We start from the raw sequence: 18,865 nt of genomic DNA on the forward strand, positions 1-18,865 counted from the left end.
TGATGGCCCTGCATGAGAACCCAACACGCCATGCGAAACCAAAACAGAAGTCCATACTCCCCATTGAGGCCGCTATAACAGCATGGACTTCCAACTTACCAGATGCATTTGCACTGGGTGAAGTTGACACCGCAGAGCTGGTAGCACAAGCGCCGAAGAGATGGACAGTCTATGAGCCAATGGTCTTGTTACCGTCGGGCTCCTTCGCATCATCGGCGTGGGTCTCTGTCAAGTCAGCACTGTCAACCACACTGCTGGATGACTTATGGTCGAGGATATTGTCAGAGATTTCGCGGAAATCGGGGACTGCTTTTACCCATCTTGCCGTGAACGAGGGCATACCGCTGCATCTCCGGGAACAAGACGAAAGCAACAACACCGAGGATGGCAGGGAGAACATTCTACGGAGTCCAAGTGGCTTGCAGGTCTTATACGGCGACTTCGGGTCATGCGACATGCCAGCGGCTGCGGAGGAAGTAGCAGAAACCGACTTTGAGGCTGCGTTCTGGGTTTCCACCAAGCAAAACGGCATCCACCAGACATGGGCGCCGAGGTGGACCATGTTCAGCCGGGGGAACATCAAGGAAAAAGCCAGGGTGCTCTCCTTCCACGGCACGACGGAGCCAACCCTGCAGAACAGGGCCATGAGCTCGAGCGAGCTGCGCAACAAGTGGGCGGTGGACATGTACGCCGGGATCGGGTACTTCGTCTTCTCCTACGCGAAGCTTGGCATGCGTGTCCTGTGTTGGGAGCTGAACCCCTGGAGCGTGGAAGGCTTGCGGCGGGGTGCGCTTGCCAACGGCTGGAGTGTGCGGGTGATACGAGGCGCAGAACTGGGCTCGGATATTGATGTGGGTGAGATAGTAGCCGGCGACGTGAGGATCGTGGTGTTCCAGGAGGACAACGCGATGGCTCTGCGGAAGATACAGGACGCGAGGCGGAAACTGGCAGAGCAGCAGGGCAAGTTGGACGTTCTGCATATCAACTGCGGATTCCTGCCAAGCAGCGCGCCCTGTTGGGAAGACTCGATGGCGATCACCAAGGATAGTGCCCGGGCTTGGTTGCATCTGCACGAGAATGTTGGCGTGGCAGATATCGAGACGAGGAAGATGGAGGTCCGGGACAGGTTAGCTGGTATGATGCCAACCGACTCTTCGGAGCCCCGCGGGTCGGTTGACGTAGAACATGTCGAGCTTGTCAAAACATATGCCCCCGGCGTGTGGCACTGTGTTTTTGACGTATATAATTGCACAAGATAACGCGGAGAGTGCAATTCGAGAACAGATACATTTTACTAATCGAGCAGTATATCATGCGAGTGTGATGGTTGCGTTGGCCTGGATACAACGACGCTTGCTTACATCCGGTAACGCTGAAGGCTAGAAGCAATGCATCGATTGAGCATTGGGTGGTGGCTACATGTACTCTAGCCAACGAGCCCTGATCTGATCTGATCTTCTAGACTATCGTATATGCATATGTATGTTAGCTGCATGATGTCTAGTGCCTAATAGACCCGTCGAAGTCCTTCGTGTATTTCGTCCATGCCGTTTCGAAACGTGAGACAACGACGTCTTCCTGCTGCCGGGCGGTTAAGTTAGGACGTGTTTACTCTAGTTAGCTAGCTTTTAGCTTATCGATTAATGTACGCACTTTTTTAATTAATTAATTTAAAGTTTATTTAACGTGGTTTACCACTACGCGACGTATATTATTTAGCGACGCACTTTTTTTATTTCTTAACCTTTTTATATAAATTAATTTAATTATAACGCTTAAAATTAATTAAAATTACTCGTTATTCGATTCCTCGCTTAATTTTATATCTTTTTTTTATATATTCGCGTATTATAACCTATTTCGTCGTAAATGTTATAACGCTTCTTATTAATTACTCTCCGCTTTAATAAACCCTTATTTTTATTTTTATTAGGCGTTAAACGCTTTTTTTTTACCTTTTCGTCCTATAATTACTAAAATTCCTTAATAATAAAAGCTTTTTTTAAACTAAATTCGCGATTTTTTAATTCTCCGGCGCTTAAAAAATATTAAATTAGTCTCTTTTAATATATATATTTTATCGCGTATAAGGGTTATTTTATAAGCTATTTTAATTATACCCTTCGCTATTTAATCTATTATATTTAAAATCGGCGTCGAAGAGCTTCTTTAATAGGTAAATACCCTTTTTTAATATAAATAGAGTACTTAGTTATTTATTAGGGGTTAGACGGCGTTTAAGGGTCGTAGGTATTAGCCGTCCTTAAACGGAATAGGTTAAGTATAAGCGTTCGGAGACGTATATTTAGCTTATTAATTACTTTATTAGGGTTATAAGATATTAAATTAAATATATTAAATTTAAATCTAATATTAGTTTTTATAAAAATAATAAAATATATAGCTTTAAAAGCGATAAAAAACTTAAGCTTAGTAATATAATTTATAAAAGCTTTAATAAATAGCTCGATTTCTTTCGAATAAATATACTTTAAAGGTAAATAAAGTATTATATTAAGAGGTTGAAATAAGTGCGATAAATAAGGAGGTATATTAATAGTAATAATATCGTTATTCTAATAATATACCTCGAATTCGGCCGAAATATAGCTTTCGTAGCCGTTAAGAATTAAGAGGCGGTAACGACTTTTCGTTTACGATTTAGTATATTTATCGAAATGCTTAATCTAGTTTAAGCTTATTTTATTATTAGTTTAATTATTAGAAATCGGCTTAATTATTTAATTACCTAGTAAATCAGTTTCGCGGGATTAGTTTACGAGGTAATATTAGCTTTAAATAATTAAAAACGGCGGAATATATTAACCCTACGAATTAATATATTTAATCGCCGTTACTTATTCCTAATTACTAAGCTAAATCGATTTCGCTTTTTTATATTATTCGGTGTATATTATAACGAGTATTAACCCGATTATACCTATTATAAAGCCGGTTTTATCGAAATTTTAAATATTTTCGTTAACGATTTTATATTTCATTTTTATATTCGCGACTAGCGTAAACTAAGTAAAAATAACTTTAAAATCCTTATAAAAAGCTTTTTTATAAAAGGTGCACGAATTTAAGTAATAACGATAAGTAAAGGGTAATAAAAAGATAAAGTTAACGTTTATCCTTTTATATTTCTAAGGGGCCTAAATTTTTATATATATAAAGCGGCGGAATAAAGCCGAAACCGGTACGTAAACGCTCCGTTCCTTTTATTTCTATTATAACTATTCCCTTTTTTAAGTAGGCGTTCCGATTATATAGGTAGCTTTACTTACGCGTTTTATTAGTCGACGGAAGCTTAATTAAGGAGGAGTTCCGTAGTAAATAATAAAATAATAAGGTAAAAGTAAGAGGTAAATAAAGGGCGCTAAGCGCCGAGGCGCCTATATTTAAAGTGCCCTTCGGAATATAAATAAACCGGTAAGGTTATTAAACCTTCGTTCGTTTTTTTTTATAGTATCGATTATAATCTTTTTTATAATTATTAACACTACGGTTTTTTCTTTATATTTTAATACTTTCGCGCCCGTTATTTTATCGTGACCCTTTTAATACCCTTTAACCTATTATAATTACCGTTTATTATTAAACTAATCTATTAAATAATTATAACGGCGTTTTTATTATCACTGCGGCCGACTAAACCTACTATTTATACGTTTCGTTTTAAGCGGTTAATTATAAGCCTTTCGAAGGCGAGCTACCGGAGTTTAATTACGTTTTTAATAATTTACGCTCCTTATCATATAATTAAGTATACTCGAAGCTCGATTATATTAATAATAATAAAACTTATAAGGCCGTAAATATATATAATTTCTTCGATATCGGCGGTGTTTTATTAACGTTTTATAATAAATTCTTAACGCTTTTATAAACGATTTTAATATTATCGGTATTATTTTTTTAAACCTAACCGAGTATTTTTAAAAAGTAAATAACGCCGATAAATACGTTTTTTTTCTAACCCTTCGCCGCGAAGCGAGCAATATTTTTTACCGTTTCGTCGTTATTTTTACCCGTATAATCGAGGTTTATAAAACCGAATTTAATATTAACGGCTTAAAAAAACCGTTAAGGTAAATAGAAACTTTCGGCTATTTTTTTATAATTACCGCGGGTACTTAACGAATTTATTTTAAATAAAAAGGCTTAATTAATTACCGTTAGGAATATTTCGTCTACGAAAATATTTTATATAAACGTTTTTAATTTAACGCTCTTAACGCTATAAATTTAAAGATCTTCTTCTTATATTACGTAGTTTCGTTAACGTTTTTTAAAACTATTAATAAGTTTATAATTATTAAAGCTTTTATTTAACTTCGCTTATTACCCCGTAACCGTAACTTCGCTATTTAATATATAACCCTCGGCTTTACTCGGAAACGTATCGCCGCTTTTTTTACCCGTATTAATAATAACGTTATTAATAAATAAGCCGATTATTTTAAGGATCGTTTAAAACTCGTAGGTTTAATTTTTTAAACGGAAGTTTCGTTTTTTATTTTAGCCGCGTTTTTATTTTACTAAATATATATTTTAATCGGTATAATATAAAGCCTCGTAGTTTATTAAAAAGGCGTAAATATAATTACCGTTTAAACGAGTAAGTTTAATTTTTATTAAGGCCCGGTTTCGGCCGTACTTTTATAATTATTAATTAATAACTCGTTAAAGTTTTTAAATCGTTCCGGCCTTTTATTATAACTTTTTTTAAGCCTACCCCTCTTTTTCGTGGTTAATTAATCGACGGGTGCCCTTTTTTCGTATTACGCGATTTTCGCCGGCGCGTTTTCCAGGTTTTCGGCCGGCTTCTACTAGTTATATTCGGACGGCCAGCCTTTTTTATTTTACTAAATAATATACCTAGTTTTCTTATTTTATTTTATTTCGTATTTCTTCTACCTTTTACTTTTCGTCGTCCTTTAATTCCGGTATTAGAAACGTTTTATCGGCTTTCGTTGTTTATAACTTTAATAGTTAAATAAAGAAAACGTTATAAAACCGGGCGTACTTCTCGGGTAAAGTTAATTAGTAAATAAGGGTTTCGATACGCTTTAAAACCTTAAAAAATCCGATAAATTTAAGGGCTAGTTTCCGGTTTTAAACCTTTAAGTTTTTAATAAATAGGTTTACTATTTAATTTACGTTTAAACTTAACGGCTTATAATAAAAATTATAATACTTCGCTTATCCTTCGATTACTTTTCGCTATTTCTTTTTATTCCCGCTTATAGCTCCTATAATTTTAATAGCCGGTCTTTTACCGTAAAAGCCCTTTTTAAAAGGGAGTCGTTTTTAATGAATATTCGGAAATCCGGCTAATAACCGTAAGTTACCTTGAAAAAAAGAAGCTTATTAATAAATTAACGGCTAAATTAATTATTAAAAAGGTAATATATAATAAATTCGGCTATAACTTTAATTATTTCGCTATATAACAGCGTAGATAAGTTTCGATAACTTAGTTTATATACTCTGTTTATTTATCGGTTTATAGGTGAAACGTTATTAAATATTTTAGTTTTACCCTACTCTCGTAGTTTAACTCGGACTAAAAGGTACTAATAAAAATAGCTCCTCGGTCTAAGAGTAATCTTTTAAGCTTTTAAATTAATATTCTATTTTTTATATAAAAGTTAAGCTAGTTTTATAACGTTAATAAAAATTATTATTAAAAAAAATTAGTTTAATATATCGGTTTATTATTATAAAAATAGTGTTAACGGCCTCTTTATAATAAAAGGATTTCGGTAAGCTAATAATAAAGTTTATACTATATTTTTTCCTAGGGCGATTTAATTACGGTAACGACGCGAACTTACTATAAAATCGATAATATTTCGTTTTCGAGCCGAGGTATACCGAATAGCTTTTTATGTATTCCGTTACGTCGCTTTATAGTTCGAGTTAATAAAACTTCCCATTTAAAAATTATATTATTCGGTTATATTCGAAATAATTATTAAACGGGTTACTATAATAAACTTATAATAGTTACGCTTATAACGTTATTTATTTTAATATATTAAACTTTTCTTTATAATCAATTAATCGCGGTTTAAATTAATCTCGGCCGTAAATTACGCTTTACTTTTCTAATAAGTTTCGTCCCGTTTTTAAGCTCGTATAATAAAAATTTTTAAATTTATACTAATTTAATTTATTAAAAGGTTTTTTTTAAACGAACCCTTTTACCTTTCGTCGAGATATCGCCTATAATAAAATTATATATTCCCCCGTACCTCGCGTTCTGTATATCGTTTAAACTAATACCCGTAATTTACCTCCTAAAAATATAATATTTACTATTAATTTCCGCTTTAACGTTAATAATAATATTAAATTATTTTCTACGTCGGCGGTATAATTAGGCCGTTTCGACGAGTTATCGGCCGGGTTACTTTTTCCTAGCCGGTATATAATCGTAAAATTAAAAAAAATTAAATATATATATTATCGTACTTAATAATTATTTAACTTTTCGTTTTTTATAAAGCTTTATAAGCTTTTATAATCCAATAATATTTTAATAATATACTTCGCCTTTTTTAAATAATATCTTTAATATTTAAAGTATAAAATGATCGCTAGTATTTTTTAATTTAAAATTTTATAATTTAATTCTAAGCCCGAAAACTTTTTTAAAAAAAAGAGATCGGGTACTAAAATCCTCCGTTACCCTTTTAAGAAAACGTTCCGGCTATTATAAACCGGGAAACGTCTATTTCGAACCTCACCAGCTCTTCGGGGTTAAAATATATTAATAACGAAATTAACTAGAAAAACTATTTTAAATACTTAAAAGCTTACTCCGCGGCGTTATTTAACGGGAATAAACTCTCGTTCCCTTTAAAGTTATGCTCTTTTAAAAGCTTTATTAAAAGAGTAGCGATTCCCGAATATCCCTTTATAAATCGCCGGTAAAAATTATAAAAGTTTAAAAAAACCTATAAATCGTAAACGGAGTTTAATATAAGCTATTTCCGAATAATATTTACTTATAACGGGTCTATCGATACTCCTTTTATAAAAATCCGGTACTTTAAAAATTCGAGCAAGCTTTAAAAAAAATTAATATTTAACGCGCTTAACGTATAAATCTGCTTATAATAGCCTTTTAACGATTTATTATACGTGTTTTTTATAGGTTTCTTTATCGGTAGAATAAATTAAAATATTATTTAAATATATTACACAATATATATTAATTAATCCCCCGAAGTATTGCGAAATATAATATTAAAATATACTTAAAGCGTTAATAAAGTTTATAGTTATTATTAAAAACTCGTAATAACCGTATCGAGTACGGAATATAGTTTTTATTTATTCCTTAGTTTAATACGAATACGGTAATACGTATCTTTTAAATCGATTTTAAAAAAAAACTTTTAATTATAAAACTCTATTTAATATTTTTAAAATAACGTAATCCACGGTCGAATTAAACACACGGTCGAATTGAACACTCGAAATCGTATAGAAAAACCGTCCGTGCGTAACCGTGCATTTTAATAAACCTTTATTTAAATTAAACCGGGTTTTAAAAATTAAACTTTTTATAAAGCATATAATAATATTATATTTTTAAACTTTTTATAATTATTTTATTTAAAAATAAATTTTAAATATTTAAATTTACAGGGGTTATTTTAGCGTATTTTAGTTTATAAGCTTAAATATATTAAAAAAAAAAGAATAAAAATCGTATATTATTATATATTTTATATCGAATATAAATTTTAAACCCCGGTTTAATTTAAATAAAAATTCATTGAAATACACGGTTACGCACGGACGGTTTTTTTATACGATTTCGAGTGTTTAATTCGACCGTGTGTTTAATTCGACCGTGGGTTACGTTAAAAGGTAAAGTATAACAATTTTTAATTATAACTTTATTAAAACCCTTATAATCTACGCATAACTATAACGTCCCGTCTTTTTTAGGAACGAAAAAAATAAAAGCTTCGGCTAAGCTTTAAAACTCGCGGATCTTCCCTCCCTTTTTTATTTTATCCAGCTATTCGCGCAAAGCCTTTAACTCGGAGTATAATAGTAAATAAATAAATTTATAAAAGGGTTTTATACCCGGTTCGAAATCGATAATATAACTTATTAATTAATTAAACGAGAAAATATCGCACTTTTTATATTAAAAAAAATAGTAAATCCGTTAAAACATTATAAAAAAAACGCGTTAAAAGAATAATTAACGACCTTTAACGTTTCCTTTTTTTTTATATATCCTTTTTAAAAAATATTACGGCGTAATATTAAGCTCGGCTTTTATAAACGCGATAAAATACTCGAGGCGTAAAAAATTAAATTCGCGTTATATTAATAAAAAACTATTAACGGTTTAACCTTATATTAAATACTATTTATAGTATTTATATAACCTTATAAAATAGAAAAATAAGGGCGCCGATATATTAAGGGTTTCGATTAATCGCGACGTAAAGCCGGCGAACTCTCGAAGTTACCCTTTAGAAATTAATAATATTAAACTTTACCTAATAAACGTTATATATAAGGATATATAACTTATTAATCGACGTAATCGATACTATATAGAATAGGGTACGAGATAACTTAACCTCCTCGGCGAAAATATAGCTAACTATATTTACTTTTAAGTAAGTATTTAAATTAATAAACGTATAAATCGGGGTAACGCGCGATAATAGAGTAATAACCGTAATAAGAGTCCGTAAGGTTTTAATACCTTTATAATTAAACTAATAGTTAAAAAGGGTATTTCTCCGTTTAAAACCTACGGCTATTTCCCGATATATATTATATTAACGCTATATTCGAGGCTATATATTTATTAACGTAATAACCTTTTTTTATCGGTAATAAATAATCTAGTTTAAATTAAAACGATTCGTAGTATTATTAAATAAAGGTTATATATTACCCGGGTAAAACGGCAAGATAATAATATTTTACTAAGCTTTAAAAAGGTTTATTTTATACTATTTAAGGTTCCCTTCCTTAAACTCGGTAACGTTCTCCTCGTTTCGGGGCCGTTTCTTTAAAGTTAACCTAGTCTAGCTATAAAGTTTTTCGTTTTTTATAAGAACGGGGAGGATTTCTTATCGTCGTTTCGTAAAATCGACTATATTATTACGCCGATTTAAAAAATTATCGCAGTAATTTATAATATTTTAACGTAAGAATAAAAAGAGTTTCCTAAAAAATAGTATATACGTTCTTTATTAAAATATTAATATACCTAGCTTTTTAAAAATAATAAATACTTATAGAACTACCTCGAATTTTAACGTAGAAATTAATAAGCTTTTTTTTTAATTATAAATTAATTATAACGTTTTCGTTAACGGGGCTCCGAATTATTAATTTCGTTTAAATCCGGGAGGTTTTTTAATTATTTCGTAATTATTTCGCCTTGTATTTTATAAAGAATTCCGTTTTAAGCCGAAATTATTATTTTACTTTTATTATTTAATTATAAGTGTATAAAATACGCGTACGCGAATATCGATACAGTTTTAATATCGCCTTATAAATTATTCCTAGCTTTTCGATTTAGCTTTTTTATTACGTTCGTATAAAAATTAAGCTTAATTATTCGTAACGGAATTTAATAAGCTTATTAAGATTTATATTCGAGTTATTAACTAATAAAGCTTTTTTTATATCGTCGTTAAAATAATTTAAATTTTAATCGCGTTTATGAAGTATTAAAAAAGTGTCGCCGTTATTATTCGAAGGTAATAAAAACGAAAGGGGGTTTTTATTATTCCCTGCGTAATTAAAACGTAATCGCTAGTTATTAAATTTTTTAAAGCGTTATTTAAGCGAGGTGCGGTTTATTATAAATTACTTTATTTTCTTTTATAAGCGTATCCGAAAAGATTTAAAAGGAAGCTCTTTTAGTCTCGTAATGTTTAAGGCTTTAACTGCGGCGTCGTTTATAGGCTTAAAGGGATCTTTTTTTATAGTAAATTCGGGGCGTTTTTAAAGCTTTTTTCACCTGGGTTTAAATCGAAGAGGGCGCGTTTTATAAAAACTTTGCCTTTTTTTTAAAGTCGATATCGTTATTAGGTAAATTATTATAAAAGCGTTAAAATTATGAAAGGTGTACGAATTTAAGTGGTAACGATAAATAAAAAGTAGTGAAAAGATAAAGCTAACGCTTATTCTTTTATATTTTTAAGGGGCCTAGGTCTCTATATATATAGGGCGGCGGAATAGAGCCGGAACCGGTACGTAAGCGCCCCGTTCCCTCTACTCCTATTATACTTTTAATAATTATATTAACGATTTATTTTAGTTTTTAAGTCTAGGTTACGGTTAATAAAGCGCTTAATTTAATTACTGCAGCACGCCCAGCCAGCCCGGCACCCTTTGGCGAGATAGAACCACAGTCTGTGTTCGATTTACCTGACCAGGGTGGCTGAGCCCATGCGAACCCTTCATCATCCTTTCCATTAACATAGGCTTGGAACCTCGAAATGGATTCCTACCGGCCCCTCTTCCCCAAGACCGATCCAGACGGCAGCGCTACCGACCAGACGGACGGCGCACTAGGCAAGATCAGCCGGCGCAAGCTGACCACCATTGCTTGCGTCCACTGCCGACTGAAGAAGACAAAGGTACGTCAACAACCCCACTTGAATATCATTCCCCAGCTTGTGCTTTGCCGTCCTCCCCTCCCCTCTTGGTTTGCTGACCCAAGCCGCTCCAGTGCGATGGAGGGCGTCCAAACTGCAAGCGGTGTCAGGGCAAGGGCATAGAGTGCAGCTACCCGGACGACGGCGACGCTCATATCCGTGCATCCCGGCTGGCGAGCTACGAATGCCTGCTGGGAACGCTACGCCATGGGTCCGAGGCAGATGCCGAAGCCATCATTCATCGCTTGCGGCAGCCCGTCGGATCCGCGGATGACTCGGACACCAAACAAAGGTTGAAGGTCATCCATGATTTCGTCAAGCGGCTGCAGGAAGTCCCCGAGGAGGAAGCCTTGAGTCTCGTCACGCGCCTCCGCTCCGGCGAGGCTCTGGACGACGTCTTCCGAGATGCACGAGGCATCATCCATGCTGGCGAATCTCATCGCCACACCACCGAGGACATGGAGGATGGCGCTTCCCCGGTGGATAGCAACAACCCCGTGGGACGAGAACATAATTCGAGCCATTTGGACTCTCGGCCAGTGGTGCCCATGGAGGAGTCGAATGAGTTGGAAGACATCCTCTACTGCTGGAACCGCATGTCAGTCTCGGACACCACTCGGATACGTAGCGCAGTGGACGCCTTTTTCGAGTTCAGCGAGCGGTGGTTCCTAGTGTTCACCAGAGAGACCATCGTGGGCTACCACCGTGACATCTACGTCAACAGCTTGGACCGGCCCCAGGCGGTGAAGCAGGCCGAGCTGTGCTGCCTGTGCGCCGTCGCCGCCATGGGCCTGCGCTACTCCAACACCGACGAGTACGCGCTCGGGTACTCGGAGACGCTCTACCACACGTCGACCAACTACTTCGCGCTGCTGTACAAGATCCTGCCGCTGGACGCCATCAAGGTCTGCACCCTGCTGGCCAACTTCAACATCAAGAGCAAGCGCTCCACCGCGCTGGCCTTTGTCGAGATCGGCCTCAGCCTCTGCATGAAGCACAACCTCAACGACAACAACTTCCGCGAGCCCGGCATGTCCGAGGAAACCTGGTTCAACCACCGCAAGACCTGGCGGACCCTGCTCTTCCAGTCGCTGTTCCTGTCGTCCACCCTCGGCTACGTCTTCGGCGGCGGCCTCTTCTTCGAGGAGTTCCCCGTCTCCGACGTCGAGCTCGAGACGGTCCCCATGCTGCAGATCACCGTCTCGCGCGAGCTGACCAAGCTGTGCATCGTCAAGGCCAACATCTCCCGGATGGACTTTACGCTAAAGGGGGAGACCGCGGCCAGTCCCAGGTCGCTGATGCAGGGCCTGCAGGAGTGGTACCGGCAGCTTCCAAACGATCTGTACCTTGCAGCTTTGATTGATGAGCAGAGCAAGGAGAAGCGGGTGGCCATTTACTACGTCAACTTGATGTTCCTCAGCGCCACGGGCCTGCTGTACCGCCGCACTGCCGGGCGATTTCTGCGTTCGGTCGGCTTTGTAACGCGAGACGCAGCATTGAAACATCATGCTTCCAGCAAGTACGTATTTTACAACGCCACCGAGGGTATTTTAGCAGCACAACAGGCCGCGCGCATGTTTGAGTTTCTAGTACTAGAGGATTTGGGTATCTGGAAGTGCTGGCTGGTCATGTAAGTATCAACCCTCGATGCGCCTCGCATCTCATCTCGGATTCCCCCCGACTGACACATGACATCCACAGCCTCCAAGCCTACACGACCTGCACCGTGCTTCTGCACTCGGTCCTGCAGCAGCAGCTCCATGGCGACTCCATGGCGAACTGGAACATCAACCTGCAGCACGCGCACTCCTGCCTCGCGATCCTGGAGCGCTGCGGGCCGGCCGACTCCACCATCAGCCACATGCACAACCAGCTGGCGGGCATCTTGCGCCGGGTGGCCGACTACACAGGGCCCATGCACCCGGCCCTTACCCCACTCGTCCCCAACGTCCTTCCGTCCGACTACCTCCTGACGATCCCCGAAGGCGTCGAGGGCGACGACGCCATGGCGGAGCGCGTGCAGCTGTCGACGACCCTGCTCGTCCGGCTCTGCGGCCCGTTCCAGAACTTGGGCGAATACGGAATACTGGAGGCACGTGGCAACCCTGCGTGACGTTTTGTTTTTGAAACTAACCAACGCCGCTCAGCGAATTGCTCGCATAACTCATTGGCCTAGATAACAGATAAAACCATAGCCCGGGGGGAGGGCGGTCAGTAGCCCCCTAACTACCGACCAATGAAGGGTCGGACAAGGGTAAAATGTGTATACCATATTTCTCTACAAACCCAGTGAGCCAGCTAAAACTGAGCCAATATAAAGAAACGAGTCTCGCTAAACTGTACGAGGTGTAGGTTCCCCTTCGAGCGGGTCCTGTAGCTATGAGAGCTTCAGGCTACGCGTCAAGGGGCTTTCCGACTTTCTGGCCGCAGCCATTGTGTCTGGTGCTCCCGTGCTTCTGCTACCGTGACGGAGGTGGCAGCAGCGCCCTGCGCTCCGGTTGGATGAGTTGGTGACTGGCATCGTGGCCATGACCCAACAGGCGTCAAAGCTGCGGTTCCTGCTACGGGGAGGTGGCGCATGGAGAGAAAGGGGCGGCCAAGAATGTGTCGGCTGCTGATGTATGAATGGTGGTATAATTAGATTGGTAACATCTTGGTAGCGGGATTGGATTTGTTATGCTGTTTTGGTATTTACTTTCAAGTTGGGTTTGCTTTCAGGGCGAAATACCCCAATCAATGTTCAAGTTTCACTGACAAACCTGCAATTTTTAATTCCCTGGAATTATAAGACATCCATCGTCCGTCTCAAAGCAGTGACCCTTTCACTAGCGTCAAGATTGAGGTTCGACCCATCACTGTGTCCCCTCTATATCCACACTTGTTGAAAACGATATGCTACGTCGCCAAAATACGCAGAAGGCGATCACGTCGTCTTTTTCATTATCCTATTGACACTCATGACTTCCATCATCTTTTGGAACCGAATCGTTGTTTTTAGGTCGCGAGATGCAGTCATAGGACACCGAAAGCGCGTGCCATAAAGCGACATAGAAAAAAAAACGATTTCAGCACGAGGATATCCGGCTTGTTCCGGGATGACAGAGGTGGGAGAAGGGTTGAAGCTCTCTACATGCATTCATAGCTGATGTAGAACCTACTTAGTATGAAATGTAAAGCATTACCAGTTTCCAATATGGGAGTAAGTGAAAAACAACGAGAACTGTCTACTAAATCGATGCAGTCAGAACTGGCGAGAGTGGTGTCGGGGTACAGATATGGCAGCATGCATGTCCGAGAAGTATTTACCTCTAGTTGTGCCTGCTAACACAAACTACCAGGTAAGTTGCTAAGACATCTTCGTCAAGGTAGCACAGCAATGCTTCCACGAAGTGTGTGGTTCGAGGCGTTCAGGTACTATAAAAAGGCAGTTCTAAGACGACAGGTTAAGAGAGAGAGAGGTGCCAGTGGGCGGTGGTAAAAAAGAAAATAGGGGGTGGAGGGAATTGACACATACGTGTTGTGGAAGGCGCAAAAGGAAAAAGAACAAGAAAATTGACAGAACTGTTAAAAATGTTACTCTTAGGGGGATTCGAACACGTTCCCTTGTACTTGTGGCCCAATGATACAGGTTCCCCAGGGAAACAAGATCCTGCCCGGATGGGATTCCTCCCTGCCCAAGCAACACAACTCCCAAAAGCCACCAGAACAAACACAACACTTGAAACATAGATTGGGTAGAACAGCAATAGAAATAAAAAGAAAGAGAATTCCATAACAAGAATGTCAAAAAGCTGGTTCGTGTGCACCCGAACATACGAAAAACGCCAGGGTTGTCGTCCTTTGGGTTGATGGGTGCCCCAGCGTTTTGTCTAGCCGCTTTTACATCGTGTCGCTCTGCCTGCAGGAACAGAGACGATAACCAACTCGAGCACCACTCCAGGAGGCAGCGCCGGCGCAAACATTTCTGCTGCTCGACCCGCCTCCCGGGGCGTGTGTCACTGTTGGTGGCTGGCAAAAAGAGGTCTTATTACAGTTTAAGTACCTACCATGCCTTCTGCAAGCAGCGTGACAATATGTGTGGCTGTGGGTACGCTTGACTGCTCTTGCCTTCATTGAATATACTGGGGGACTGCCGAAGTGCAGGTTGAGATGGGGATATCAACTGAGGACATGTACATACATGTAGATATGGATGGCACGTGGATCAATGGCAGAAATGGGTTGGTACGCAACTGGTGTCATATTCATATCAATATCATATCAATATATACAGGAGTGCTGTCGCGGAAGACCTAGGTTCAAAGAAAAGAAAAAGAATTGAATGTATGAATGAGCGTAAAATATGAAAATAAAAACTACAAGTACGGTCTCACTCAGTGAGTAGGTAGATAAATTGGCAAAAAAGCAACGGAACCCCCGTGTGCACCCGGGTGGACCATTTCGAAAACCCAGCCGGGACAGGAGGAGTAGGCGGCGGGCCTGTTGGTTGCGCTCCTGCTGGGGTTTATCTAGCCATTTTTACGTTGTATGTGTGCGGTTCTGCGCAACTCGCATAACAACCACTCGGCCATACCCTCGTGTCCGGGCGGCTTCCTCGTGGTGGCTTGGGAAAAGTAGCTGCTATTAGGAATTATGTAGGGACCTACTGTTGAATCAGGTGCTTAGCTAGGTAGCTGTAGCTAGGTAGCTGTAGCTGTAGCTGTAGCTGTAGGTAGGTACTGTAGATAAGTAGGTAGCTTGCTTGGGGGCATTGTTTGGGTGATTATCTGGGCGACCCTGAATGGTAGCTTCTGGCGGTAGGGGACGAGGTTGTCTACATAATGCCTTAACCTGTCTTCGGAAACCACTGATCGTGTTGGCGGGTAGGCAATCTCTTCATCAGCCAAGCTGTTATGGTCATCTTTCATAGCTGCGAGGAAACGGACACGGAGACAGATCCAGAGATATTGAATGCATCAATCGATCTAGGTATGGCTCTGGTCTATGGGGGGTATCATGACGCTGCTCCATCCACGTCTATCCTGTCCTCCTGCTCCTTCTTAATCTCCCCAATCCTTAGCAAGACATCTTCCTTCCAATGCCGGTACTCCTCACGCTTCCGATCCGTCATGACCCAGCGGCCCTGGAACATGCTGTCTCCCCTCTGCATCTGCATCCGGTCCATGATCTCGTCATCGCCATCATCAACGCCGCCATCTTCGCCAGAACCCGAGCTCCCCTGGTTGCCCTTGCCGGTGCCGCACGCGTCCACCATGTCCTGTATGCTGCCGAACCAGCTAGACTCCTGCCAGCCGCTCTTGGTCCCCTTCTCCACCGCCTTGTCGATATCTTTGGTGCGGATGTCGGACCAGCCCTCCCACGCCTCGTCCTCGTCGTCTTCGAACCCCTTCACCTGGACCTCGTCCCGCGCCTTCATGACGGCCTTGAGCACCTGCTCGCGGGCCTTGGCGTACATCTTTGGATCCGGGTTGTCCGTCTCCAAGGAGATAATCTGCCAGATCGTGAGGAAGGCGATGCCGGCCAGGAGCGGCGTCAAGTTCGAGTTGACCCACTCGTCCGTGGTGCGTCGGCCGCGCGGTAACACGATCGTCTCCATGCCGGCCAGAACAATGCGGCCGATGCGGCTCTCGTGCATCTGGGTGCACATGAACTGGATCGTGGGGCGGATCCAAGGTGGTAGTGTGTTGTGGTCGCCAGGAGCCTTCCGTTTAGCTGGCGTCACGATCCCCTTCGTGGCCGACGACTTGGTCGGCGTGCCATCTGTCCTCGACCGAAACTGCGCCAGCGACGATTCCTTGGTGGGCGTGCCTCGGTTGTGCGTTCTCTCGATCGTGGCCCCGCTGCCGAACAGCCCCTGTGCTTCCCGGAGCTTGCTGCTCGGCGTCCGGACCCGTCCGCTTTTGGCCACCGCATTTGCCGGCAGGATGTGGTCGAGGTGGGTGTACAGCCTCTTGTAGATACGCGGCGGCACCGGCGGGCGCGCCTGGATGGGCGGCAGGTCTAGGCTCGTCTTCAGGCGCTCGCAGGCGAGGTTGGCGCATGCGTACTCGCGCGCTACCTCCTCCTCGGCTTTGAGGGTGCTGGCATTGTGTCGGGACTGCGTCAGGAGACTCGAGGCCAGGTCTACGAGCGGACGGGGCAGATCAGACGCGGAGGGATAGGTCGGCACAAGCGAGAGGAGCGTCGTCTCTAGAGTGCGTGACATGGTGGTGGCGGAAAATATCGATGCCGAAAGTGGCTGTCGCGTCCGTCGCAACGCGTCGAAAGTCGAGTTTCGCTTGAAGTCGGTTTAAGGTGGGCTTTTTGGACGTTGCTCCGGAGGCTGTCAACAGACTTCCCACTCCAGCACTAGCGTCGCTCAAGCCTGACGTCAGTGGGTCACGGAGCGTCAGCCTCTCTCGAATTGAATTCCAACTTGGGCCGTCGGTCAGTCAACAGCAATTGTACTGGTCGGGAACCTTTCGAAATCAATTCTCCAGCTGTCAATCGAGCATGACTTGTAAGCATAGTATGGTATGTTTGCGCCTGAAACCTCGGACTACAGACCAAATCAATTCCATCGGCGGTACCTGACAGATGTCGAAACATGTGAGCCAGGCCACGACAGGATTAGCGTCACCCGCCCCGAGTCCCCTGCCCAGCAACCGCAGCTAAACCTACAGCAAGCGTCGATCCCCCTTGTCATGTCGACATGCCAATCTGGGATCTGTCTGTCGGGGGAGCTGCGGACGGGAATCTCCAAAACCAAACCCGGCTTTTCGCCTCATCCCAAAACGAAACAATCCTCTTGCCATTACATATTCATTAGAACCCCGCATCTCCTCGAGCCCACCATCGACCAAACCCGACGATTGACCTTTTCTTGTTTTCTCAAAGACCCTAACACACATACTCGAAAATGCGATCCACGATACTAGTGACGTTGAGCTTGCTCGGCGGAGCCCTGGCACACGGTGACCATGGCGGCTCGCAGAAGCCCATGGTCGACGAAAAGGCCGATTGGATGACCAAACACATGGCCGGTACGTTTTTCCCCATCGTTACCCAATCCATTCACCCTCGAATACGAGAAAAGCGGCTTGATTTGCTTGCTTTACTTTGTTGCACCAAGCGCTCCGAAACTGCTGCAGCTGCTGCTGTGTACCCGTTTCAATTGACGCTAGCTAACACTTGCTTGCTTTCTTTCTCTTCGCGCGAACAGAGGAACACCACATCGCCGACTTCGACGCCTCCTCCTTCTTCGCGTTGCACGACTACGACGCCGACGGCCACTGGGAGCACGAGGAGATCCAGCGGACGTACGGCCTGATGGACGAGTCGAACGCGGGCGTGCCGCAGTCGCGCAAGGCCGACATCGCGCACGAGGTGGCGAGCCTGATGGACACGGACCACGACGGCTTCGTCTCGCGCGCCGAGTTCGTCGACTTCATCAACGCGGGCAAGACGCTGCCCGACATGGGCACGGGGCCCGGCCACCACGGCGACGACGAGTACGAGTACGAGATCCACCACTGGGAGAAGTACCACGGCGACGACACCACGATGGAGGACCTTGTTCATCCCGAGGACATCGCCCACTTCAAGAAGCACGAGGAGATGGAGGCGGCCGAGGAGCGCGTCGAGCAGATGAACCGCATGCACATCGTCGAGGGCAACATTCCCAAGCTGTTCCAGCGGGCTGGCTAGAAGACCGACCCGGCGCTCGTGACAGTCTACGGGAATGGGACGGGATCCGCGGCTACTACATGTATACGATATGTGTTGGACACGTGGATTTTACGATTATATGTTGTAATGTGTATTGAGAAAAAGAGCATGTACGTATAGGTATTGGCCCTGTGCGGTCGGGTCGATCATGGCGGACAGATGCTGGCCCCTGCTGAATATGAACACGATGCCGTTTTGCTCTTTCTCGTGGATGCAAGATCGGATTTGATGACAACGATGGAAAGAGTCTGCGGCGCAGTAAAAACCAAAGACCGACTGGTTGCCTCGTACCTATTTGGTCCATCGCAGAACGCTGACTATGACGCAGTTTTGCAGGTACAATTGCGAAGCAGGAACCGGACAAAGAACGATAATTGTCGACGATTTGGAACGTCGAACCAGCCCGCCTGCCACCAGTCAAATCTAGGGTCTACCTTGAGAGGTATACGCCAAAGCCATGTCTTAGACATAGCCATCAGGGCCGTCCAGCTGGC

The 18,865-nt window shown here is 42.2% G+C and overlaps 4 protein-coding genes across 4 annotated transcripts; 3 read left to right on the forward strand and 1 right to left on the reverse strand.

Annotated features, from left to right (window-relative positions):
• Positions 1-2: 2 nt before the first annotated feature.
• PG986_008779 (uncharacterized protein) lies at positions 3-1,259 on the forward strand (the record flags this gene model as incomplete). The annotated part of the gene is made up of 1 exon (XM_066845001.1): positions 3-1,259. The coding sequence occupies one exon, from the start codon at positions 3-5 to the stop codon at positions 1,257-1,259; it is 1,257 nt and encodes a 418-aa protein (XP_066697399.1).
• Positions 1,260-10,505: 9,246 nt separating this feature from the next.
• Positions 10,506-12,777, forward strand: PG986_008780 (uncharacterized protein; the record flags this gene model as incomplete). Its single annotated transcript, XM_066845002.1, has 3 exons — positions 10,506-10,646; positions 10,739-12,294; positions 12,366-12,777. 3 exons carry the CDS (start codon positions 10,506-10,508, stop codon positions 12,775-12,777), a joined length of 2,109 nt encoding a protein of 702 aa, XP_066697400.1.
• A 2,880-nt stretch (positions 12,778-15,657) lies between these two features.
• PG986_008781 (uncharacterized protein) lies at positions 15,658-16,869 on the reverse strand (the record flags this gene model as incomplete). Its single annotated transcript, XM_066845003.1, has 1 exon — positions 15,658-16,869. The coding sequence occupies one exon, from the start codon at positions 16,867-16,869 to the stop codon at positions 15,658-15,660; it is 1,212 nt and encodes a 403-aa protein (XP_066697401.1).
• A 693-nt stretch (positions 16,870-17,562) lies between these two features.
• PG986_008782 (calcium-binding protein) lies at positions 17,563-18,350 on the forward strand (the record flags this gene model as incomplete). Its single annotated transcript, XM_066845004.1, has 2 exons — positions 17,563-17,686; positions 17,866-18,350. The coding sequence occupies 2 exons, from the start codon at positions 17,563-17,565 to the stop codon at positions 18,348-18,350; spliced, it is 609 nt and encodes a 202-aa protein (XP_066697402.1).
• Positions 18,351-18,865: the final 515 nt, after the last annotated feature.

This window comes from Apiospora aurea, assembly GCF_038362705.1.
Source record: "Apiospora aurea strain CBS 24483 chromosome Unknown utg000006l_segment0_segment0, whole genome shotgun sequence".
Lineage (NCBI taxonomy): Eukaryota > Fungi > Ascomycota > Sordariomycetes > Amphisphaeriales > Apiosporaceae > Apiospora > Apiospora aurea.